The following is a 27,240-nucleotide window of genomic DNA, read 5'->3' on the forward strand; positions in this document are numbered from 1 at the left end:
CACGGGTACAGTAGTAGATTGGGCAAGTCTGTTACTGTATAACACGTGTACAGTAGTGGATTGGGCAAGTCTGTTACTGCATAACACTGGGGTACAGTAGTGGATTGGGCAAGTCTGTTACTGCATAACACTGGGGTACAGTAGTGGATTGGGAAAGTCTGTTACTGTATAACACTGGGGTACAGTAGTGGATTGGGCAAGTCTGTTACTGCATAACACTGGGGTACAGTAGTGGATTGGGCAAGTCTGTTACTGTATAACACGGGTACAGTAGTGGATTGGGCAAGTTTGTTACTGTATAACACGAGTACAGTAGTGGATTGGGCAAGTCTGTTACTGTATAACACGGGTACAGTAGTGGATTGGGCAAGTCTCTTACTGTATAACACTGGGGTACAGTAGTGGATTGGGCAAGTCTGTCACTGTATAACACTGGGGTACAGTAGTGGATTGGGCAAGTCTGTTACTGTATAACACGGGTACAGTAGTGGATTGGGCAAGTCTGTTACTGTATAACACTGGGGTACAGTAGTGGATTGGGCAGGTCTGTCACTGTATAACACGGTACAGTAGTGGATTGGGCAAGTCTGTTACTGTATAACACGGGTACAGTAGTGGATTGGGCAAGTCTGTCACTGTATAACACGGGTACAGTAGTGGATTGGGCAAGTCTGTTACTGTATAACACTGGGGTACAGTAGTGGATTGGGCAAGTCTGTTACTGTATAACACGGGTACAGTAGTAGATTGGGCAAGTCTGTTACTGTATAACACGGGTACAGTAGTGGATTGGGCAAGTCTGTTACTGTATAACACTGGGGTACAGTAGTGGATTGGGCAAGTCTGTTACTGCATAACACTGGGGTACAGTAGTGGATTGGGCAAGTCTGTTACTGTATAACACGGGTACAGTAGTGGATTGGGCAAGTCTGTTACTGTATAACACGGGTACAGTAGTGGATTGGGCAAGTCTGTCACTGTATAACACTGGGGTACAGTAGTGGATTGGGCAAGTCTGTTACTGTATAACACGAGTACAGTAGTGGATTGGGCAAGTCTGTTACTGTATAACACTGGGGTACAGTAGTGGATTGGGCAAGTCTGTCACTGTATAACACGGTACAGTAGTGGATTGGGCAAGTCTGTTACTGTATAACACGGGTACAGTAGTGGATTGGGCAAGTCTGTCACTGTATAACACGGGTACAGTAGTGGATTGGGCAAGTCTGTTACTGTATAACACTGGGGTACAGTAGTGGATTGGGCAAGTCTGTTACTGTATAACACGGGTACAGTAGTAGATTGGGCAAGTCTGTTACTGTATAACACGGGTACAGTAGTGGATTGGGCAAGTCTGTTACTGTATAACACTGGGGTACAGTAGTGGATTGGGCAAGTCTGTTACTGCATAACACTGGGGTACAGTAGTGGATTGGGAAAGTCTGTTACTGTATAACACGGGTACAGTAGTGGATTGGGCAAGTCTGTTACTGTATAACACGAGTACAGTAGTGGATTGGGCAAGTCTGTTACTGTATAACACGGGTACAGTAGTGGATTGGGCAAGTCTCTTACTGTATAACACTGGGGTACAGTAGTGGATTGGGCAAGTCTGTCACTGTATAACACTGGGGTACAGTAGTGGATTGGGCAAGTCTGTTACTGTATAACACGGGTACAGTAGTGGATTGGGCAAGTCTGTTACTGTATAACACTGGGGTACAGTAGTGGATTGGGCAGGTCTGTCACTGTATAACACGGTACAGTAGTGGATTGGGCAAGTCTGTTACTGTATAACACGGGTACAGTAGTGGATTGGGCAAGTCTGTTACTGTATAACACTGGGGTACAGTAGTGGATTGGGCAAGTCTGTTACTGTATAACACGGGTACAGTAGTAGATTGGGCAAGTCTGTTACTGTATAACACGGGTACAGTAGTGGATTGGGCAAGTCTGTTACTGTATAACACTGGGGTACAGTAGTGGATTGGGCAAGTCTGTTACTGTATAACACTGGGGTACAGTAGTGGATTGGGAAAGTCTGTTACTGTATAACACGGGTACAGTAGTGGATTGGGCAAGTCTGTTACTGTATAACACTGGGGTACAGTAGTGGATTGGGCTAGTCTGTTACTGTATAACACTGGGGTACAGTAGTGGATTGGGCAAGTTTGTTACTGTATAACACGGGTACAGTAGTGGATTGGGCCAGTCTGTCACTGTATAACACTGGGGTACAGTAGTGGATTGGGCCGGTCTGTCACTGTCTAACACTGGGGTACAGTAGTGGATTGGGAAAGTCTGTTACTGTATAACACGGGTACAGTAGTGGATTGGGCAAGTCTGTTACTGTATAACACTGGGGTACAGTAGTGGATTGGGCAAGTCTGTTACTGTATAACACTGGGGTACAGTAGTGGATTGGGCAGGTCTGTTACTGTATAACACGGGTACAGTAGTGGATTGGGCCGGTCTGTCACTGTATAACACTGGGGTACAGTAGTGGATTGGGCCGGTCTGTCACTGTATAACACGGTACAGTAGTGGATCGGGCAGGTCTGTCACTGTATAACACTGGGGTACAGTAGTGGATTGGGCCGGTCTGTTACTGTATAACACTGGGGTACAGTAGTGGATTGGGCCGGTCTGTCACTGTATAACACTGGGGTACAGTAGTGGATTGGGCAGGTCTGTTACTGTATAACACGGGTACAGTAGTGGATTGGGCCGGTCTGTCACTGTATAACACGGGTACAGTAGTGGATTGGGCCGGTCTGTCACTGTATAACACGGTTACCGTAGTGGATCGGGCAGGTCTGTCACTGTATAACACGGTTACCGTAGTGGATCGGCAGGTCTGTTACTACATAACACTGGGCTGCGGTAGTGGATCGGCAGGTCTGTTACTACATAGCACTGGGCTGCGGTAGTGGATTGGCAGGTCTGTTACTGCATAACACTGGGCTGCGGTAGTGGATCGGGCAGGTCTGTTGCTGTATAACACGGTACAGTAGTGGATCGGGCAGGTCTGTCACTGTATAACACGGTTACCGTAGTGGATCGGCAGGTCTGTTACTACATAACACTGGGCTGCGGTAGTGGATCGGGCAGGTCTGTTGCTGTATAACACTGGGAGTACTGGTGGGGACAGGTCTATTACTGTTAAACACGGCTACAGCATTGGTAGGGTCAGGTTTATTACTCTTTTTGAAAATAATTTTTATTCACGTTTCTCAAATTTTTACCAACAAGAACAGAAAGAAATAGGAACAATAACCCCCCTATACACAGATAATAAGTTAACAGAAATAATTAACATGAAAGCAAATACACACACCCAATAAGGAAAAACAAACAAACCCTCAACCCCCCCCCCCCCCTCCCCCCCCCCCGAACCGGGTTGCTGCTGTTGCTGACCATCACCTAACGCTCCGCCAGGAAATCTAGAAACGACTGTCACTGCCGGAAGAACCCTTGCACCGATCCCCTTAAGGCACATTTGACCCCCTCCAGTTTGATAAACCCAGCCATGTCATTAATCCAGGATTCCACACTCGGGGGCCTCGCATCCTTCCACTGTAGAAGAAACCTACGCCGGGCTACCAGGGACGCAAAGGCCAGAATACCGGCCTCTTTCGCCTCCTGCACTCCCGGCTCCACTGCTACCCCAAATATTGCGAGCCCCTAGCCCGACTCCACCCTGGAACCAACCACCCTTGACATAGAACATAGAACATAGAACGATACAGCGCAGTACAGGCCCTTCGGCCCTCGATGTTGCACCGACATGGAAAAAATCTAAAGGCCATCTAACCTACACTATGCCCTTATCATCCATATGCTTATCCAATAAATTTTTAAATGCCCTCAATGTTGGCATGTTCACTACTGTTGCAGGTAGGGCATTCCACGGCCTCACCACTCTTTGCGTAAAAAACCCACCTCTGACCTCTGTCCTATATCTATTACCCCTCAATTTAAGGCTATGTCCCCTCGTGCTAGCCACCTCCATCCGCGGGAGAAGGCTCTCGCTGTCCACCCTATCTAACCCTGTGATCATTTTGTATGCCTCTATTAAGTCACCTCTTAACCTTCTTCTCTCTAACGAAAACAACCTCAAGTCCATCAGCCTTTCCTCATAAGATTTTCCCTCCATACCAGGCAACATCCTGGTAAATCTCCTCTGCACCCGTTCCAAAGCTTCCATGTCCTTCCTATAATGAGGCGACCAGAACTGTACGCAATACTCCAAATGCGGCCGTACTAGAGTTTTGTACAACTGCAACATGACCTCATGGCTCCGGAACTCAATCCCTCTACCAATAAAGGCCAACACACCATAGGCCTTCTTCACAACCCTATCAACCTGGGTGGCAACTTTCAGGGATCTATGTACATGGACACCGAGATCCCTCTGCTCATCCACACTACCAAGAATTTTACCATTAGCCAAATATTCCGCATTTCTGTTATTCTTTCCAAAGTGAATCACCTCACACTTCTCCACATTAAACTCCATTTGCCACCTCTCAGCCCAGCTCTGCAGCCTATCTATGTCCCTCTGTAACCTGCAACATCCTTCCGCACTGTCTACAACTCCACCGACTTTAGTGTCGTCTGCAAATTTACTCACCCAACCTTCTGCGCCCTCCTCTAGGTCATTTATAAAAATGACAAACAGCAACGGCCCCAGAACAGATCCTTGTGGTACGCCACTCGTAACTGAACTCCATTCTGAACATTTCCCATCAACCACCACTCTCTGTCTTCTTTCAACTAGCCAATTTCTGATCCACATCTCTAAATCACCCTCAATCCCCAGCCTCCGTATTTTCTGCAATAGCCGACCGTGGGGAACCTTATCAAACGCTTTACTGAAATCCATATACACCACATCAACTGCTCTACCCTCGTCTACCTGTTCAGTCACCTTCTCAAAGAACTCGATAAGGTTTGTGAGGCATGACCTACCCTTCACAAAACCATGCTGACTGTCCCTAATCATATTATTCCTATCTAGATGATTATAAATCGTATCTTTATAATCCTCTCCAAGACTTTACCCACCACAGACGTTAGGCTCACCGGCCTATAGTTACCGGGGTTATCTCTACTCCCCTTCTTGAACAAAGGGACCACATTTGCTATCCTCCAGTCCTCTGGCACTATTCCTGTAGCCAATGATGACCTAAAAATCAAAGCCAAAGGCTCAGCAATCTCTTCCCTGGCTTCCCAGAGAATCCTAGGATAAATCCCATCCGGCCCCGGGGACTTATCTATTTTCACCTTGTCCAGAATTGCCAACACTTCTTCCCTACGCACCTCAATGCCATCTATTCTATTAGCCTGGGTCTCAGCATTCTCCTCCACAATATTATCTTTTTCTTGAGTGAATACTGACGAAAAGTATTCATTTAGTATCTCGCTTATCTCCTCAGCCTCCACACACAACTTCCCACCACTGTCCTTGACTGGCCCTACTCTTACCCTAGTCATTCTTTTATTCCTGACATACCTATAGAAAGCTTTTGGGTTTTCCTTGATCCTACCTGCCAAAGACTTCTCATGTCCCCTCCTTGCTCGTCTCAGCTCTCTCTTTAGATCCTTCCTCGCTTCCTTGTAAATATCAAGCGCCCCAACTGAAACTTCACGCCTCATCTTTACATAGGCCTCCTTCTTCCTCTTAACAAGAGATTCCACTTCTTTGGTAAACCACGGTTCCCTCGCTCGACCCCTTCCTCCCTGCCTGACTGGTACGTACTTATCAAGAACATGCAATAGCTGTTCCTTGAACAAACTCCACATATCCAGTGTGCCCAACCCTTGCAGCCTACTTCTCCAACCAACACATCCTAAGTCATGTCTAATGGCATCATAATTGCCCTTCCCCCAGCTATAACTCTTGCCCTGCGGGGTATACTTATCCCTTTCCATCACTAACGTAAAGGTCACCGAATTGTGGTCACTGTTTCCAAAGTGCTCACCTACCTCCAGATCTAACACCTGGCCTGGTTCATTACCCAAAACCAAATCCAATGTGGCCTCGCCTCTTGTTGGCCTGTCAACATATTGTGTCAGGAAACCCTCCTGCACACATTGTACAAAGAATGACCCATCTAATGTACTCGAACTATATCTTTTCCAGTCAATATTTGGAAAGTTAAAGTCTCCCATAACAACTACCCTGTTACTTTCGCTCTTTTCCAGAATCATCTTCGCCATCCTTTCCTCTACATCCCTAGAACTATTAGGTGGCCTATAGAAAACTCCCAACAGGGTGACCTCTCCTTTCCTGTTTCTAACCTCAGCCCATACTACCTCAGAAGAAGAGTCCCCATCTAGCATCCTTTCCGCCACCGTAATACTGTCCTTGACTAGCAGCGCCACACCTCCCCCTCTTTTGCCCCCTTCTCTGAACTTACTAAAACACCTAAACCCCGGAACCTGCAACAACCATTCCTGTCCCTGCTCTATCCATGTCTCTGAAATGGCCACAACATCGAAGTCCCAGGTACCAACCCATGCTGCCAGTTCCCCTACCTTATTTCGTATACTCCTGGCATTGAAGTAGACACACTTCAAACCACCTACCTGAACACTGGCGCCCTCCTGCGAAGTCAAATCTGTGCTCCTGACCTCTATACTCTCAATCTCCCGTACCCTAAAACTACAATCCAGGTTCCCATGCCCCTGCTGAAACCTGACAGCGTCTCCGTGACGACCCTCCAAAAGCCCTTCAGCGCAGGGCACGCCCAGAGCATGTGGGTGTGGTTTGCTGGGCTCCCTGAACACCTGACACACCTGTCCTCTCCCCGCAAAGAACCGGCTCAGCCTTGCCCCAGTCATGCAGCACCTTAAATTGAATTAAGCTGAGCCTTGCGCAAGAGGAGGAGGAATTCGCCCTCCCCAGGGCATCCGCCCACGTCTTCTCGTCAATCTCCTCTCCTAACTCCTCCTCCTCCTCCTCCCATTTACCTTTCAGCTGTTCCACCGAGGCCTCCTCCTCTTCCTGCATCATTTGATAGGTTGCCGAAATCCTCCCCTCTCCAACCCACATCCCCGAGAGCACCCTGTCCTAAACCCCTCTTGACGGCAACAGTGGAAACTCCGCCACCTGCCACCTGACAAACGTCCTTACCTGCATGCATCTGAAGGCGTTCCCCGGGGGGAGGCCAAACCTCCCCTCCAGCTCCCCCAGGGTCGCAAACTTTCCATCTACAAATAGTCCCCCAGCCGCCTAATACCTGCCCTGTGCCAGCTCAGACACCCTCCGTCCATTCTCCCTGTGACAAACCGGTGGTTCCCCCAGTATCGGGGACCACACTGAAGCCCTCGCCTCCCCCCTATGCCGCCTCCATTGCCCCCATATTTTAAGGGTAGCCGCCACCACCGGGCTCGTAGTATACCTCGCTGTGGGAAGCGGCAGCGGCGCTGTCACCAGCACCTCCAGGCTCGTGCCCACTCAGGCCGCCATCTCCATCCTCTTCCATGCTGCCCACCCCCCTCCCCCTCCATTATCCACCTACGTATCATCGCCATGTTGGCAGCCCAGTAGTACCCACAAAGGTTAGGCAGCGCCAAACCCCCCCACCCCCCCCTTATCCCTGCCCTGCTCCAGGAACACCCTTCTCATCCTCGGGGTCTTCTGCGCCCACACAAACCCCATAACGCTTCTATTGACCCGCCTGAAAAAAGCCTTAGGAATCAGGATAGGGAGGCACTTGAACAAGAACAAAAACCTCGGGAGCACCGTCATTTTGACTGACTGGACCCTGCCCGCTAGGGAGAGTGGAAGCACATCCTACCTCTTAAACTCCTCCACCATTTGCTCCACCTGCCTTGTGAAGTTAAGCCTGTGTAAGGCCCCCCAGCTCCTAGCTACCTGTACCCCCAGGTACCTGAAACTCCTCTCCGCCCTTTTTAGCGGGAGCTCACCAATCCCCCTCTCCTGGTCCCCTGGGTGCACTACAAACAGCTCACTCTTCCCCACATTGAGCTTATACCCAGAAAAATCCCCAAACTCCCTAAGGATGCTCATCACCTCCGGCATTCCCCCCACCGGGCCAGCCACGTACAACAGTAGGTCACGCGCGTATAACGACAGCCGATGCTCCTCCCCACCCCACTCTATCCCCCTCCAGTTCCTCGACTCCCTCAGCGCCATGGCCAGGGGTTCAATCGCCAGCGCAAAAAGCAGGGGAGACAGGTCCTGCCTCGTCCCCCGGTGCAGTCGGAAATACTCTGACCCCCTTCCGTTCGTAGCCACACACGCCATCGGGGCCTCGTATGGCAGCCTCACCCACCTAATGAACCCCTCTCCAAACCCGAACCTTCTCAACACCCCCCATAGATATTCCCATTCCACCCTATCAAAGGCCTTCTCCGCATCCATCGCCGCCACTATTTCCGCCTCTCCCTCCACTGCCGGCATCATTATAACATTTAGCAGCCTCCGTACATTAGCGTTCAACTGCCTCCCTTTCACAAAACCCGTTTGATCCTCATGTATGATCTGTGGCATGGTGTCCTCAATCCTCATGGCCAATATCTTTGCCAGCAACTTTGCATCTACATTTAGGAGTGAAATCAGCCTATATGGCCCACACTGAAGGGGATCCTTATCCTGCTTCAGAATTGGGGAGATCAGCGCCTGAGACATCGTCGGGGGCAGAGGTCAGAGTATTCCCTTCCCGTGCCTCGTTGAAGGTCCTAACTAGCAGCGGGCCCAGCAGGTCTGAATACCTCTTGTAGAATTCTACCGGGAACCCGTCCGGCCCCGGTGCCTTCCCCGTCTGCATGTTCCCTATCGCTTTGACCAGCTCCTCCAATCCCACTGGCGCCCCCAACCCCGCCACCTGCTCCTCCTCCACTCTCAGAAACCTCAGTTTGTCCAGGAAGCAATCCATCCCTCCCTCCTCCACTGGGGACTCTGACCAGTACAGTTCCTCGTAGAAGCTCCTAAAGACCCTGTTGATGCCCGCTGCGCCTCGAACCATGCTCCCTCTTCGTCCCTAACTCCCCCAATCTCCCTAGCTGCCTCCCGCATCCGCAGCTGATGCACCAGCATCCAGCTCGCCTTTTCTCCATATTCACCCTCCTTCACTGCGCCTCCGCTTTCCTGGTGGTCAATAAATCAAACTCAGCAATCCCTCCTCCAGGGCCTCCGCGTACCTCCTATCTACCCTCATCATCTCCCCCACCAGCCTCTCCCTCTCTCTCCTCTCCCCCCTCCTTGTGTGCCCTAATGGAGATCGGCCATTAACCACCGTCTTCAGCGCCTCCCAGACCACCCCTACTTGCACCTCCCCATTGTCATTAGTCTCCAGGTACCTCTCTATACACCTCCGGACCCGTCCATTCGCTTCCTCGTCAGCCAGCAACCCCACCTCTAGATGCCACATCGGACGTTGGCCCCAACTCAAGGTCCACCCAATGCGGAGCGTGATCTGAGATGGCTATCGCCGAGTATTCCGCGTCCTCCACCCTCTGAATCAGCGCAGTGCCCAAGACAAAAAAGTCAATCCTGGAGTAGGCCGGGTGCAGTACTGAATCGGACAGGTCTGTTCCTCTTCAACACTGGGATGCAGTACTGGTGCGGACAGGTCTATTACTGTTGAATACGGGTACAGTACTGGTAGGGACAGATTTGTTACTCTATAACACGGGTTCAGCACTGGTGGGGACAGGTCTGTTGGTGTATAACACTGGGGTACAGTAGTGGTTTGGGCAGGTCTGTCACTGTAGAATGCTGAGGTGTAGTAGTGGATTGTAGTCTGTATAACATTGGGGTACAGTACTGATGGGGATGGGACTCACTCAACACTGGAGTACAGTAGTGCACAGGGCAGGTCCGTCACTACAACACTGCGGTACAGTCGTGTATTGGGCAAGTCTGTTGCTGTATAAAACTGGGGTAGAGTCGTGTATTGGGCAAGTCTGTTGCTGTTTAGCACTGCCGTACAGTAATGCATTGGGCAGATTTGCTGTTGTATAACATTGCCGTACATAGTGCGTCGGGCAGGTCTGTACAGGGCAGAATGGTGACACTGGGTAGCACTGCTGCCTCACGGTGCCGAGTCCCAGGTTCAATCCCCGGTCTGGGTCACTGCCCGTGTGGAGTTTGCACGTTCTTCCCATGTTTGTGTGGGTTTTGCTCCCACAACCCAAAGATGTACAGGGTAGGTGGATTGGCCACACTAAATTGCCCCTTAATTGCAAAAAAATAATTGGGTAGTCTAAATTTATAAAAAGTCTGTTGTTGTACAACGCGGGTACAGTAGTGGATCGATCAGGTCTGTTACAGTATAACACTGGGGTACAGTAGTGCATCGGTCAGATCTGTTACTGTGTAAGGCTTGGGGACAGGTCTGTTACTGCATAACACGGATACAGTCGTGGATCGGGTGGGTCTGTTACAGTATAACACTGGGGTACGGTAGTGCATCGGGCAGATCTGTTACTGTGTAAGGCTTGGGGACAGGTCTGTTACTGCATAACACGGATACAGTCGTGGATCGGGTGGGTCTGTTACTGTATAACACTGGGGTACAGTACTGGTGGGGACAGATCTGTTACTGTATAACGGTACAGTAGTGGATTGGGCAAACCTGTTACTGTGTAAGGCTTGGGGAGAGGTCTGTTACTGCATAACACGGATACAGTAGTGGGTCGGGCAGATCTGTTACTGTATAATACTGGGGTACAGTAGTGGATCGGACAGGTCTGTCACTATAACACGAGTGCAGTACTAGTGGGGACAATTCTGTTGCTGTACAACGAGGGTACAGTAGTTGATCAGGCATGTCTGGTACTGTATAACACTGGGGTGCAGTACTGGTAGGGACAGGTCTGTTACAGTATAACACTTGCAGTAGTGGATTGGACGGATCTGTTGCTGTATAACACTGGGGTACAGTAGTGGGTCGCGCAGGTCTTACTGTATAATAGGGGGTGCAGTCGTGGATCGGGCAGATCTGTTACTGTATAAGGCTTGGGTACAGTACTTGTGGGGACAGGTCAGTTACTATATAACAGTGGGGTATAGTACTGGTGGAGACAGGTCTCTCACTGTATAACACTAGGGTACAGTTGTGGATCGGGCAGGTCAGTTATTGTACAACACTGGGGTACAGTAGTTAATCGAAGGCCTTACTGGAAAACACTCGGGTGCAGTACTGGTGGGGAGGGGACAGGTCTGTAACTGTATAACACGGGTATAGTGCTGGTAGGGATGGGTCTGTCCTTGTATAACACTGAACAGAGAGCACAGGAACAGGCCTTTCGGCCCTCCCAGCCTGCGCCGATCCAGATCCTTTACCTAAACCTGTCGCCTATTTTCCTAGGATCTATTTCCCTCTGTTCCCCACCCGTTCATATATCTGTCCAGATTCCTCTTAAATGATGCTATCTTGGCCGCCTCTACCACCTGCGCTGGCAAAGTGTTCCAGGCACCCACCACCCTCTGCGTAAAAAACTTTCCACGCACATCTCCCTTAAACTTTCCCCCTCACCTTGAAATCGTGGCCCCTTGTAATTTACACCCCCACACTTGGAAAAAGCTTGTTGCTATCCACCCTGTCCATACCTCTCATAATTTTGTAGACCTCAATCAGGTCCCCCCTCAACCTCCGTCTTTCCAACGAAAACAATCCTAATCTACTCAACCTTTCTTCATAGCTAGCACCCTCCATACCAGGCAACATCCTGGTGAACCTCCTTTGCACCCTCTCTAAAGCATCCACATCCTTCTGGTGATGTGGCGACCAGAACTGCACGCAGTATTACAAATGTGGTCTAACCAAAGTCCTATACAACTGTAACATGACCTGCCTACTCTTGTACTCAATATCCCGTCCGATGAAGACAAGCATGCTATATGCCTTTTTAAAAATAAATTTAGAGTACCCAATTATTTTTTCCAACTAAGGGGCAATTTGGCTTGGCCAATCTACCTATCCTACACATCTTTGGGTTGTGGGGTGGAACCCACGCAGACACTGGGAGAACGTGCAAACTCCACACGGACAGTGACCCAGAGCCTGGATCGAACATGGGACCTCGACGCCGTGAGGCAGCAGTGCTACCCACTGCGGCACCATTCTGCTCTGTATAGCAACAGACATGCCCGATGCACTACTGTACCGCAGTGTTATACAGCAACAGACCTGCCCAATACACGACTGTACCCCAGTGATGGAAAAAGTGAAGCCGTATGGGGTTCAATGTGTACTAGCTAGATAGATAAAGAAATGGCTGGGCAACAGGAGTAGTGGAAGGGAGCGTCTCAAAATGGAGAAAGGTGACTGGTGGTGTTCCACAGGGATCCATGCTCGGACCACTGTTGTTTGTGATACAGTATACATAAATGATCTGGACGAAGGTATAGGTGGACTGATTAGCAAGTTTGCAGATGATAGTTGAGTGGTAGTTGATGGCAAATGTTCAGAATGGAGTTCAGTTACGAGTGGCGTACCACAAAGATCTGTTCTGGGGCCGTTGCTGTTTGTCATTTTTATAAATGACCTAGAGGAGGGCGCAGAAGGATGGGTGAGTAAATTTGCAGACGACACTAAAGTCGGTGGAGTTGTAGACAGTGCGGAAGGATGTTGCAGGTTACAGAGGGACATAGATAACCTGCAGAGCTGGACTGAGAGGTGGCAAATGGAGTTTAATGTGGAGAAGTGTGAGGTGATTCACTTTGGAAGGAATAACAGAAATGCGGAATATTTGGCTAATGGTAAAATTCTTGGTAGTGTGGATGAGCAGAGGGATCTCGGTGTCCATGTACATAGATCCCTGAAAGTTGCCACCCAGGTTGATAGGGTTGTGAAGAAGGCCTATGGTGTGTTGGCCTTTATTGGTAGAGGGATTGAGTTCCGGAGCCATGAGGTCATGTTGCAGTTGTACAAAACTCTAGTATGGCCGAATTTGGAGTATTGCGTACAGTTCTGGTCGCCTCATTATAGGAAGGACGTGGAAGCTTTGGAACGGGTGCAGAGGAGATTTACCAGGATGTTGCCTGGTATGGAGGGAAAATCTTATGAGGAAAGGCTGATGGACTTGAGGTTGTTTTCGTTAGAGAGAAGAAGGTTAAGAGGTGACTTAATAGAGGCATACAAAATGATCAGAGGGTTAGATAGGGTGGACAGCGAGAGCCTTCTCCCGCGGATGGAGGTGGCTAGCACGAGGGGACATAGTCTTAAATTGAGGGGTAATAGATATAGGACAGAGGTCAGAGGTAGGTTTTTTACGCAAAGAGTGGTGAGACCGTGGAATGCCCTACCTGCAACAGTAGTGAACTCGCCAACATTGAGGGCATTTAAAAGTTTATTGGATAAGCATATGGATGATAAGGGCATAGTGTAGGTTAGATGGCCTTTAGTTTTTGACTTCCCATGTCGGTGCAACATCGAGGGCCGAAGGGCCTGTACTGCGCTGTATCGTTCTATGTTCTATGTTCTATCACGATCATGGCTGTTCATCCAACTCAATAGCCTAATCCTGCCTTCTCCTCATACTTTGATCCCATTCTCCCCAAGTGCTCTATCTAGCTGCCTCCAAAGTTTCAGCATCAATGAATTCCACAGGCTCACCACTCTTTGGGTGAAGAAATGTCTCCTTATCTCTGTCTGGAATTGTTTACCCTGAATCCTCAGACTCTGACTCCTGGTTCAGGACACACCCTTCATTGATTTAAAAAAATATATATATTTATTCAAATTTTCAACAAGTTTTAACCAACAAAAACAAAAGGAAAAGCGAAATAACAGAAACATCCCCCACCCCCAAATACAGAAGCAATAAATTAACAAAAATAGTTAACATGGGAACAAAGAAAAACATCCAATACAGGGAAAAGAACAAGCCCCCCCCCCCCCCCTCCCCGGTTGCTGCTGCTGAAATTGACCACCCCCTAATGCTCCGCCAGGAAATCTAGAAACAGCTGCCACCGCCGGAAGAATCCTTGCACCGACCCCCTTATGGCAAACTTGACCCTCTCCAGTTTGATAAACCCAGCCATATCATTGATCCAGGATTCCACGCCCGGGGGCCTTGCATCCTTCCACTGCAAAAGGATCCTGTGCCGGGCTACCAGGGACGCAAAGGCCAGAATACCGGCCTCTTTCGCCTCCTGCACTCCCGGCTCCGCTGCAACCCCAAATATTGCGAGCCCCCAGCACGGTTCAACCCTGGACCTAACCACCCGTGACAACATCTCCGCAACGCCCCTCCAAAAGCCCTCCAGTGCCGGGCACGCCCAAAACATATGGGTGTGGTTTGCTGGGCTCCCAGAACACCTGACGCACCTGTCCTCACTCCCAAAGAACCGGCTCAGCCAAGTCCCCGTCATGTGCACCCTATGTAGCACCTTTAGTTGAATTAAACTAATCCTCGCGCAGGAGGAAGAGGAATTCACCCTCCCCAGGGCATCCGCCCACGTCCCCATATCCAATCTCCTCTCCCAGACCCTCCTCCCACTTCTCTTTCAGCTCCTTCACCGAGGCCTCCTCCCCCTCCTGCATCACTTGGTAGACTGCCGAGGTCCTCCCCTCACTGACCCACGTCCCGGAGAGCACTCTGTCCTGAACCCCCCTTGGCGGCAACAGTGGAAACTCCGCCACCTGCCGCCTAACAAAATCCCTTACCTGCGTGTAGCTGAAGGTGTACCCTGGGGGAGGCCCAGCTTTCCCTCCAACTCCAACTTTGATCTTTGGGAGGCCTGATTGAGGTCTATAAAATTATGAGGTATGGACAGGGTGGATAGCAACAAGCTTTTTCCAAGAGTGGGGGTGTCAGTTACAAGGGGTCACGATTTCAAGGTGAGAGGGGGAAAGTTTAAGGGAGATGTGCGTGGAAAGTTTTTTTACGCAGAGGGTGGTGGGTGCCTGGAACGCTTTACCAGCGGAGGTGGTAGAGGCGGGCACGATAGCATCATTTAAGAGGCATCTAGACAGGTATATGAACGGGCAGGAACAGAGGGAAGTAGACCTTGGTAAATAGGCAACAGGTTTAGATAAAGGATCTGGATCGGCGCAGGCTGGGAGGGCCGAAGGGCCTGTTTCTGTGCTGTAATTTTCTTTTGTTCTTTGTTCCTCTAGGGTCGCAAACTTCCCATCGGGAAAGAGGTCCCCCATCTGCCTGATACCTGCCCTGTGCCAGCTCAGAAACCCTCCGTCCATCCTCCCTGGTACAAACCGGTGGTTCCCCCGTATCGGGGACCAGACCTTCACCTCCCCCCATGCCGCCTCCACTGCCCCCAAATTTTGAGAGTAGCCGCCACCACCGGACTCGTAGTATACCTTGTTGGGGGGAGCAGCAACGGCGCCGTCACCAGCACCTCTAGGCTCGTGCCCACACAGGACGCCACCTCCATCCTTTTCCATGCTGCCCCCTCCCCCTCCATCACCCACCTACGTATCATCGCCACATTGGCGGCCCTGTAGTACCCACATAGGTTGGGCAACGCCAACTCCCCTACCCCACTCCAGGAACACTCTCCTCACCTTCGGGGTCTTCTGCATCCACACAAACCCCATGACGCTCCTATAGACCCTCCTGAAGAAAGCCTTCGGAATCATAATAGGGAGGCACTGGAAGAGGAACAAGAACCTCGGGAGCACCATCATTTTGACAGACTGGACCCTGCCCGCTAGGGAAAGTGGCAACACATCCCACCTCCTAAACTCCTCCTCCATCTGCTCCACCAGTTTCGTAAAATTGAGCCTGTGCAGAGCCCCCCAGCTCCTGGCTATCTGGGCCCCAGGTACCTGAAACTCCTCTCCGCCCTTTTCAGCGGGAGCTCCCCAATCCCCCTCTCCTGGTCCCCCGGCTGCACTATGAACAGCTCACTCTTTCCCACATTGAGCTTATACCCGGAGAAGTTCCCGAACTCCTCAAGCATCCTCATCACCTCCGACATTCCTCTCCCCCCCCCCCCCCCCCCCCCTCTCCAAATTGGGTCTGCCACGTACAGCAATAAATCATCCGCGTATAACGACAGCCGATGCTCCTCCCCCCGCACTCCCCCCTCCAGTTCCTCGACTCCCCCAAGGCCAGGGGTTCGATTGTCAACGCGAACAGTAGGGGAGACAGGGGGCGCCCCTGCCTCGTCCCCCGGTACGGCCGAAAATACTCCGATCTCCTCCCATTCGTAACCACACTCGCCACCGGGGCTTCATACCCACCTAATAAATCCCTTTCCAAACCCAAACCTTTTCAACGCCTCCCAAAGGTATCCCCACTCCACCCTATCAAAGGCCTTCTCTGCGTCCATTGCCGCCACTATCTCCCCCTCCCCCTCCACTTCCGGCATCGTTATGACATTCAGCAGCCTCCGCGCATTAACATTCAACTGCCTCCCCTTCACAAAACCTGTTTGATCCTCGTGTATAACCTGCGGCACGACGTCCTCTATCCTCCTGGCCAATATCTTTGCTAGCAGCTTCGCGTCAACATTCAGGAGCGAAATCGGTCTATATGACCCGCACTGAAAGAGATCCTTATCCCGCTTTAGAATCAGTGAGATCAGCGCCCTAGACATCATCGGGGGCAAAGCCCCCCCCTCCCTCGCCTCATTCAAGGTCCGCACTAGCAGCGGGCCCAGTAGGTCTGAAAACTTCTTACAGAATTCAACATGGAACCCATTGGGCCCCGGTGCCTTCCCTGTCTGCATGCTCCCCATCGCTTTAACCAGCTCCTCCAGCCCAACTGGTGCCTCCAACCCCCCCACCTGCTCCTCTTCCACCCTCAGAAACCCTAGCTTACCCAGAAAGTGGTCCATTCCTCCCTCCTCCACTGGGGGCGCTGACCGGTATAGCTCCTCATAAAAAGTCCTGAACACCCCGTTGATGCCCCTCGCACTCTGTACCAGACTCCCTCCTCCATCCCTGACTCCCCCCATCTCCCTAGCCGCCTGCGCCCTCCTCCACTGCGCCTCCGCCTTCCTTGTGGTCAATAGATCGAACTCCCGCTTGGAGGCTGCGCTGCTTCCTCAACAACCCTTCCTCCGGGACCTCCGCGTACTCCCTATCCACCCTCACCATCTCTTCCACCAGTCTCTCCCTCTCTCTCTTCTCCCCATGATGGAGAACAGCACCCCCCTAACCAAGCCTTCAGCGCCTCCCAGACCACCCCCACCAGCACCTCCCGTTATCATTAATTTCTAGGTACCCCTCTATACACTTCCGGACCCGCCCGCACACCTCCTCGTCCGACAGCAGCCACACCTCAACCGCCACATCAGACGCTAGTCCCTCCCCTCCCCCAGCTCCAGGTCCACCCAATGCGGAGCGTGGTCCGAAATGGCTATCGCCGAGTATTCCGCACCCGCCACCCCCGGAATCAACGCCCTATTCAAAACAAAAAAGTCAATCCGGGAGTAAGCCTTGTGGACATGGGAGATAAACGAAAATTCCCTGACCCCCGGCCTCATGAATCTCCAAGGATCCACCCCTCCCATCTGGTCCATGAACCCCCTCAGCACTTTGGCCGCCGCCGGCCTCCTACCCGTCCTGGACCTCGAGCGATCCAGTGCTGGGTCCAGCACTGTGTTAAAATCCCCCCCCCATTATTAAACCCTCTGCCTCAAGGTCAGGAATCCGGCCCAACATGCGCCGCATGAAGCCCGCATCGTCCCAGTTTGGGGCATACACGTTGACCAGCCCCACTCGCTCCCCCTGGAGCTTACCGCTTACCATCACATATCTGCCACACCCATCCGCCACCAAACTCGGCGCCACAAACGATACTCTCTTCCCGACCAAAATCGCCACCCCCCTGGTTCTTCACATCTAACCCCAAATGGAACACCTGCCCAACCCACCCCTTTCTCAGCCTCACCTGATCCACCACCCTAAGGTGCGTCTCCTGGGGCATGGCCACATCCGCCCTCAGCCCCTTCAGATCCGTGAACACCCGGGTCCGTTTGACCGGTCCATTCAAATCCTGATATTCCAGGTGACCAGCCGAATCGGAGTGCTAATCCCCCCCCCCCCCCCCCCCCCCACCCCTGCCGCCGCCGATCAGCCATAGCTCTTCCTAGGCCCTTCCAGCAGCAACCCGGTATTCCCCACCCCCCCCCCCCCTCCCAAGCTAGGGCCCCCCTAGCTGCGTTGCCCCTCTCATTGTACTCCCGTAAGTCAGCTGACTCCTGCTGACCCCGGCCGCTCCCGCCACCCCAACGACCTCCCCAGTGTAATACTGCTCCTCCCCTCCCTGCCCACCAACAGGCACAATCCCCTCCCACTCCGGCCCCAGCGCGGGAAAAAAGCCCGTGACACCCGCTCGGCCGGTCTCGCCACCTCTGACGCAGCTCCTTTTCCAGGCCCCAACTCCCCAGCCCCGACCCAGGCCATCTTACCCCACCACGAGGCCCCGTCCAACACCCCCTTTCCCTCCCCTTCCCCAAGCCCGACCGACGGGCCTACAAAACATCCCCCAGACTCCCCAAGAAACAAAGGAACAAGGAAAAGAAAACCCAAAACACTATACAACAATTCCCGACTACCCCCCAACCCTCAGTCTTAGTCCAACTTCTCGGCCTGCACAAAGGCCCAAGCCTCCTCCGGGGAGTCAAAGTAATAATGACGGTCTTTATAAGTGACCCAAAGGCGCGCCGGCTGTAACAGGCCAAACTTCACCCCTCTCCTGTGAAGCACTGCTTTTGACCGGTTATAAATGTCCTTTTTCCTCGCCACCTCCGTGCTCCAGTTCTTGTAGATACGGATCTCCACATTCTCCCACCTGCTGCTCCGCACATTCTTGGCCCACCTGAGCACACATTCTCGGTCGACGAACTGGTGAAACTGGACCAGCACCGCCCTTGGCGGCTTGCTGGGCTTAGGCTTCCTCACCAGCATCCGGTGGGCCCCCTCCAACTCCAACGGCCCTTGGAATGACCCAGCTCCCATCAACGAGTTCAGCATTGTGACCACATAGGCCCCCAGGCCCGATCCCTCCAGCCCCTCCGGGAGGCCCAGGATCCGCAGATTCTTCCGCCGCGAGTGGTTCTCCACTTCCTCGAGCCTCGCCTGCCATTTCTTGTGGAGCATCTCGTGCGCCTCCACCTTCGCCGCCAGGCCTAGAATTTCATCCTCGTTCTCCGAGGCCTTATGCCGGATCTCGCGGATCTCCGCCCCTTGGGCCGCCTGGGTCGCCAGGAGCTTGTCAAAAGAGGCCTTTAATGGTTCCAGCAGCTCATCCTCAAGCTCTCTAAAGCAGCTGTGAAGCAGCTCCTGCTGCTCTTACGCCCACTGCGTCCACGCTGCCGGTTCCCCGCCCGCCACCATTTTGTTTTTCCTCCCTCGCACCTTTCTCTGCTCCAGTGCTGATTTCTTTATCTCCCCGCTCCTGGTCCAGTCCATCCAACAGGAGGGAAGTATTGTAGTTGCCTTCCCATACCGGGAAAGGTCTGTCCAGCGCCGTTACGGGCCCTAAAAAGGACCCAAAAGACGGAAGAAAGCGGGAGCCGCCGAACGTGCGGCTTAGCTCTGCATCGCCGCAACCGGAAGTCACACCCATCATTGATAACATCTTCCCTGCACCCTGTCCAGTCCCGTTAAAATTTTATAAGTCTCTATCAGATCCCCCCTCATTCTTCTGAACTCCAGCAAGAACAATCCCAACATAGTCAAAATTTCCTCATATTACAGTCCCGCCATCCCTGGAATCAGTCTGGTAAACCTTCTCTGCAGTGCCTCGAGAGCAAGAACATCTTTCCTCAGAGAAGGAGACCACAACTGTGCACAATACTCCAGGTTTGGCCTCACCAAGGCCCTGTACAATTGCAGCAACACATTCCTGCTTCTATACTCAAAACCTCTCGCAATGAAGGCCAGCATACCATTAGCCTTCTTTACCACCTGTTGCACCTGCATCCTTACCTTCAGCGACTAGTGCACAAGGTCACCCAGGTCCCGCTGCACACTCCACTCTCCCAATTTACTACCATTCAGGTAGTAATCTGCCTTCCTGTTTTTGCTTCCACAGTGAATAACCTCACACTTATCCAAATTATACTGCATCTGCCATTGATTTGCCCACTCGCCCAACCTGTCCAGATCATGCTGTAGGATCCCTGCATCCTTGTCACAAGTCATTCCGGGGTACAGTGCTGGTGGGAACGGGTCTGTCACTGTCTAACACTGGGGTACAGTGCTGGTGGGGACAGGTGTGTCACTGTATAACACTGGGGTACAGTGCTAGTAGGGACGGGTGTGTCACTATAACACTGGGGTACAGTGCTGGTAGGGACGGGTGTGTCACTGTATAACACTGGGGTACAGTGCTGGTAGGGACGGGTGTGTCACTGTATAACACTGGGGTACAGTGCTGGTAGGGATGGGTGTGTGACTGTAGAACACTGGGGTACAGTGCTGGTGGGGACGGGTGTGTCACTGTATAACACTGGGGTACAGTACTGGTAGGGATGCGTCTGTCGCTGCATAACACTGGGATGCAGTGCTGTTGGGGACGGGTTTGTGACTGTATAACACTGGGATACAGTGCTGGTAGGGACGGGTGTGTCACTGTATAACACTGGGGTACAGTGCTGGTAGGGACGGGTCTGTCACTGTATAACACTGGGATACAGTGCTGGTGGGGACGGGTGTGTCACTGTATAACACTGGGGTACAGTGCTGGTAGGGACGGGTCTGTCACTGTATAACACTGGGGTACAGTGCTGGTGGGGACGGGTGTGTCACTGTATAACACTGGGGTACAGTGCTGGTAGGGACGGGTCTGTCACTGTAACACTGGGGTACAGTACTGGTGGGGATGGGTCTGTCACTGTATAACACTGGGGTACAGTGCTGGTAGGGACGGGTGTGTCATTGTATAACACTGGGGTACAGTGCTGGTGGGGACGGCTGTGTCACTGTATAACACTGGGGTACAGTGCTGTTGGGGAAGGGTGTGTCACTATAACACTGGGGTACAGTGCTGTTGGGGAAGGGTGTGTCACTGTATAACACTGGGGTACAGTGCTGGTGGGGACGGGTGTGTCACTGTATAACACTGGGCTACAGTGCTGGTAGGGACGGGTGTGTCACTGTATAACACTGGGGTACAGTGCTGGTGGGGACGGGTGTGTCACTATAACACTGGGGTACAGTGCTGGTGGGGATGGGTGTGTCACTATAACACTGGGGTACAGTGCTGGTGGGGACAGGTGTGTCACTACAACACTGGGGTACAGTGCTGGTTGGGACGGGTGTGTCACTATAACACTGGGGTACAGTGCTGTTGGGGAAGGGTGTGTCATTGTATAACACTGGGGTACAGTGCTGTTGGGGAAGGGTGTGTCACTATAACACTGGGGTACAGTGCTGTTGGGGAAGGGTGTGTCACTGTATAACACTGGGGTACAGTGCTGGTGGGGAAGGGTGTGTCACTATAACACTGGGGTACAGTGCTGTTGGGGACGGGTGTGTCACTGTATAACACTGGGGTACAGTACTGGTGGGGACGGGTGTGTCACTGTATAACACTGGGGTACAGTACTGGTGGGGACGGGTGTGTCACTGTATAACACTGGGGTACAGTGCTGTTGGGGACGGGTGTGTCACTGTATAACACTGGGGTACAGTGCTGGTGGGGACGGGTGTGTCACTGTATAACACTGGGGTACAGTACTGATGGGGATGGGTGTGTCACTGTATAACACTGGGGTACAGTACTGGTGGGGACGGGTGTGTCACTGTATAACACTGGGGTACAGTGCTGTTGGGGACGGGTGTGTCACTGTATAACACACGGGTACAGTGCTGTTGGGGACGGGTGTGTCACTGTATAACACTGGGCTACAGTGCTGGTAGGGACGGGTGTGTCACTGTATAACACTGGGGTACAGTGCTGGTGGGGACGGGTGTGTCACTGTATAACACTGGGGTACAGTGCTGGTGGGGACGGGTGTGTCACTGTATAACACTGGGGTACAGTGCTGGTGGGGACGGGTGTGTCACTGTATAACTAAGGTGTACAATGGATGAGTGGATGAGAGATTTGAGATTATATTGTTGTTCGATTCCTTGCATCCATGTGAAATGGACTCAGAAATGTTTTTTGGATTAATTCTTCAGCTGTGGCCTGTGTGACTAATTTATCTCTACTGTTTCCCGTTCAGATTTTCGTTAGCTCGGTGGAAGCTCTGGCCCACCAGCAGATGCACAGTAAACAGGACCATGGCATCACCGAGTATGTGGAGTTTGGCATTCCCGAAGGCGAGAACTTACATGAGATGTTTATCGGTGAGCAGCTACAGCAGTGCTCTGAATGTGGCCAGCTGCTCAGCACCGTGGAGGACTTTCTGCAGCATCAGGGCTTGCACACCAAGACCCTGGCACAGGAGAGCGCTGACCACCCGGTGCCCGAGAGCCAAGAGACTGAAGAAACCCACGTGGTGCTGGAAAGTGTGCCACAGTACCTGTGTCCGGACTGTAATGTCTCATTCACTGTACCGCATCAACTCCTCATCCATCAGGCATCCCACTCCACGGATTCCGCTATCCACAACCTGCCTTGCGACATCATGACGCTGAACTGTGACGGAGGCCCTTCTGAGTGTGTAGCCTCTGATTCTGAGCGGCCTTCATCCCCGCCTGCCAACCAGGGTGATGTCCAAAAATCCAACGCAGCCGCCACCTGTGGCGGCTGCACAGAGAGCCATAATCTAGTGCCCATGCCCCTGGAAGTGGCCAATACTGTACAGGGCACTGCTGTTCTGCAGCCTGCTGCAGGAGGTGTGGGCAGCCAAGGCTTTGTGCCAGGGGCTGTGGGGGGCTCAGACTTGGTCTCTGGTGCTGTGGGGGATCATTCCTATGAGAGTGCAGTGGCCCTGGTGGAACCTGAAGGGACACAGCTCGCTCGCAATGAGGATTATTCCAGGTCTGACTCCCTGGGGCTGCAAACGGATGTCAGTCGTCAGCTCCAGGAGCCTGTGGGGCAGCCTGCTGAACCCGAGGGGCTGCCCGCTCCATGTGCCAACTGCAAGGAGGAGGGGGAGCAACCGACTTCGAGGAAGTGCCAGCCACTGGAATGTGCAGAGTGTGGGAAGGTCTTCATCAATGCCCGCCGGCTCCTGCAGCACCAAAAGACCCACCTGAGCCTGGCGCACAACTGCCCGGACTGCAAACGCTCCTTCAAGAAGGCCTCATCCCTGGAGCAACACCTCCGGAGTCACAAAGGTGAGGTGCTGTACCTGTGCACCGATTGTGGCAAAGGCTTCAACACCGAGATGGCACTGGTGCAGCACCGGCGGCTGCACACTGATGACCCACTCCACCGCTGTGCCGAGTGTGGTAAAGCCTTCAGCAACATGACCAAGTTCCTTTACCACCGCCGCACTCATTCTTCCGCCGTGACTGCTGGCAAGGCTGCTGCTCCCGTGAAAAAGGACAGCGAGAACAAGGAGGTATTAGCGGCGCCAACTGTAGAAACCGTGGACATGCGGCAAGAGATGCACAATGCCCCCCCGGCCACCCCTGAGGTGCTGCCCAGCACTGTCCTGGTGTATGAGTGTGGGTTCTGTGGCAAGGAGTTCGGGAAACAATCCCAGCTCCTCCGACACCGTCGCCTGCACAACTGTGAGCGCCGACACAAGTGCCAGGTGTGTGGCAAGGCCTTCCGCAAGCCAGTGCACGTCAAGAATCACATGCGCACACACACGGGTGAGAGACCCTTCCAGTGTGCTGAGTGTGGCAAAACCTTCACCACGCTAGCCAACCTCATGCGGCACCACCAGATCCACACGGGCGAGAGGCCGTACAAATGTGAGTTCTGTGAGCGCGCCTTTGCACAGTCCTCCAACCTGCAGCAACATCGGCGTATTCACACCGGCGATCTGCCATTCAAATGCCCCGACTGCCCAAAGGCTTTTGGCCGGGCCTCCAAGCTAATGGTGCACCGCTACTGCCACACTGGCGAGCTGCCCTACAAGTGCGTGGACTGTGGCAAGGGCTTCACACGACAGCGGCGCCTGGAGTTACACCGGCTGGTGCACACTGGGGAGGTCCCTCACCGGTGCCCAGACTGCGGCCGCCAATTTGTTGATGGCACCAAGCTGGAGGAGCACCGCTGCTCCGGCCGCTGCGCCAAGGTCTACGAGTGTGCCAACTGCGGCAAACGGTGCAACTCCCTGGGAAACCTGCAACTGCACGAGCGGAGCCACACGGGCGAGAGGCCGTTCGGCTGCAGCCAGTGTGGCAAGACGTTTACGAGCACCACAAATCTGACCCTGCACGAGCGGCGGCATACTGGCGAGCGTCCTTACCACTGCCACGACTGTGGCAAGCGTTTTGGCTCATCCTCCAGCCTTCTGCTGCACCGCCGCATCCATACGGGCGAGAGGCCCTTCAAGTGTACGGATTGCGGCAAGGCCTTTAAACAGTCCAACCACCTGCGGGAGCACCGGCGCACCCACACAGGTGAGAGGCCGTACAAGTGCGAGACCTGTGGCAAGGGGTTTGTGCAGTCCATGCACCTGTTGGATCACCGACGGATTCACACCGGCGAGAGGCCGCACCCCTGCACCAAGTGCGGCAAGAGCTTTAAGACTCCATCCAACCTGCGCAGCCACCGCCGCACCCACATGGAGCAGACCATTGTGTGCACCGAGTACGGCGAGACATTTGCCATCATTGAGTCCACTGAGTCCATTCCCACCACCATTGTGGAGACCATCGAGATCTACCAAGCTACGCTGGATGACAACATCCAAGTAGATGCGTTTGTATAGAACGGACAAGCTGGGAGGGTGTGGGGATGGAATGGAAGGAGGACATCCTGATTTCTTGATCCTTTTATCATCCGGGTAATCTCCTGTGGCAGGTGAGCTCTGAACCAAAATGCTGAATGTGGAAAGCCCTGCCACAGGTTGCTGGACAGGGGAAAGGGTGGGGTGCGTTAATATGTAAATTTACAAACGTTTATAAGGCAAATGATGTAGATTTGCAGAGGTTTTTTTTTGCTGGTTTGAACTGAAATGTACTGCTGGCCTGCGAATCGCTCCCAGGTGGTGTTGGTGACTGGGATCCAGTTTATGCTGTTATGTCTGAAATAGAATATTGTTCATGAACAGTCTGGGCCTCTTCATTCCATGACGGTCAGAAGTGCAAAGCTGCCTGATTAATCTGCCGGTCAGCATCTCCAACCCCACCTCCCGCAGCTACCAAAAAAAGCTTCCGTTTATTTAATACCAACCTAACTTAGATAGAAGTTGAGAACTCTTGAACTTGCGTGTAAAAATGTGGATGGAATTAATTTGTGTCTCTGGGAGCTGGGGCTCTCCATCTGAAATTGTAACAGAGCAATATTTTTTAAAAGACCTTTTCTTACGACCTGAAAGAATGACTCATCAAGATTTCATGTTTTAAAACTTGGGCTAAATGGGCTATTTTCCTTTCTTGGGCAACTTAAGGAAAAGCGATTCCCAGAGCTTGATCAAAAGTATTCCACTGCTGTTGCAAATTGCATTGTCTGGCGGCACAGTGGTGAAGTGGTTAGCACTGCTGCCTACTGCACTGAGGACCCGGGTTTGATCGCTGTCCGTGTGGAGTTTGCACATTCTCCCCATGTCTGCGTGGGTTTCACCCCCACAATTGGCCATGCTAAATTGCCCCTAAATTTGGAAACAAAAATAATTGGGCACAAAAAGAAGAAGCGGGAGTTCAGAGACAGAGAGCCCAGAAAGCGGCGGGAGTTCAGAGACAGAGGGAGAGCCCATAAAGCAGCGGGAGTTCAGAGACAGAGAGCCCATAAAGCAGCGGGAGTTCAGAGACAGAGAGCCCATAAAGCAGCGGGAGTTCAGAGACAGAGAGCCCATAAAGCGGCGGGACTTCAGAGACAGAGAGCCCATAAAGCAGCGGGAGATCAGAGACAGAGAGCCCAGAAAGCAGCGGGAGTTCAGAGACAGAGGGAGCCCAGAAAGCAGCGGGAGTTCAGAGGGACACAGGATAAAAGAGCGCGAGGAGAGCGGCAGTGAGTCAGTGAAAGAGCGCGAGGGGACACATTGAGAGCGGCGGGGTGCCAGTGGGAGCAGAGATAATATAAGGCGGGAACCGGAAGTACGACCCGCGGACATCTGGGAAGGATTTTCTCCTAGCCAATAAATTCTGGTGGAGAGGATACCCGAGACACTACACGTGTAGTGTCTCCCACCCGCCCTCCTCCTCTAACCTAATAATAAGACCCATTGGTGTGAGCAGGTAAATGCTATATTATATTATTATTTTTTTTTTGTTTTATATTTGTTTACCAGAACTTGGTTGAAATTAAGTGGGATGGCAGGGAAGGTAGTGCAATGTTCCTCCTGCAGGATGTTTGAGATGAGGGATGCCGTTAGTGTCCCTGCTGATTTTACCTGTAGGAAGTGCAGCCAGCTCCAGCTCCTATCAGACCGAGTTATGGTCCTGGAGCTGGAGTTGGATGAACTTCGGATCATTCGGGAGGCAGAGGTGGTCATAGACAGGAGCTTCAGGGAAGTAGTTACACCAAAGACTGGAGATAGATGGGTAACTGTAAGAGGGACTGGGAAGAAGCAGTCAGTGCAGGGACCCCCTGCGGTCGTTCCCCTGAGTAACAAGTATACCGTTTTGGATACTTGTGGGGGGGGGGGGGGGGGGGGGACTTACCAGGGGTAAGCCATGGGGCACGGGACTCTAGCACGGAGTCTGTCCCTGTTGCTCAGAAGGGAAGGGGGGAGAGGAGCTGAGCATTAGTCATTGGGGACTCAATAGTCAGGGGCATAGATAGGAGATTTTGTGGGAGTGAGACAGACTCACGTTTGGTATGTTGCCTCCCAGGTGCAAGGGTAAGTGATGTCTCGGATCGTGTTTTTCGGGTCCTTAAGGGGGAAGGGGAGCAGCCCCAAGTCGTAGTCCACATTGGCACTAACGACATAGGTAGGAAAGGGGACAAGGATGTCAGGCAGGCCTTTAGGGAGCTAGGATGGAAGCTCAGAGTGAGAACAAACAGAGTTGTTATCTCTGGGTTGTTGCCCGTGCCACATGATAGTGAGACGACGAATGGGGAGAGAGAGCAATTAAACACGATGCTACAGGGATGGTGCAGGCGGGAGGGATTCAGATTTCTGGATAACTGGGGCTCTTTCTGGGGAAGGTGGGACCTCTATAGACAGGATGGTCTACATCTGAACCTAAGGGGCACCAATATCCTGGGGGGAGATTTGTTAGTACTCTTTGGGGGGGTTTAAACTAATTCAGCAGGGGCATGGGAACCTGGATT

General features: G+C 52.4%; 1 protein-coding gene across 1 annotated transcript in view; it reads left to right on the top strand.

The window, feature by feature from the left end:
* Positions 1 to 25,074, top strand: part of LOC119974548 (zinc finger protein 574-like) — a 45,653-nt gene extending 20,579 nt beyond the window's left edge. The window contains exon 2 of the mRNA XM_038813528.1: positions 22,124 to 25,074. Coding sequence (XP_038669456.1) covers positions 22,124 to 24,733 — 2,610 coding nt within the window. The 3' untranslated portion in view covers positions 24,734 to 25,074. The remainder of the gene's footprint in view (positions 1 to 22,123) is intronic.
* Positions 25,075 to 27,240: the final 2,166 nt, after the last annotated feature.

The sequence above is a fragment of the Scyliorhinus canicula genome, chromosome 12 (assembly GCF_902713615.1).
Source record: "Scyliorhinus canicula chromosome 12, sScyCan1.1, whole genome shotgun sequence".
In the NCBI taxonomy this organism is placed as follows: domain Eukaryota; kingdom Metazoa; phylum Chordata; class Chondrichthyes; order Carcharhiniformes; family Scyliorhinidae; genus Scyliorhinus; species Scyliorhinus canicula.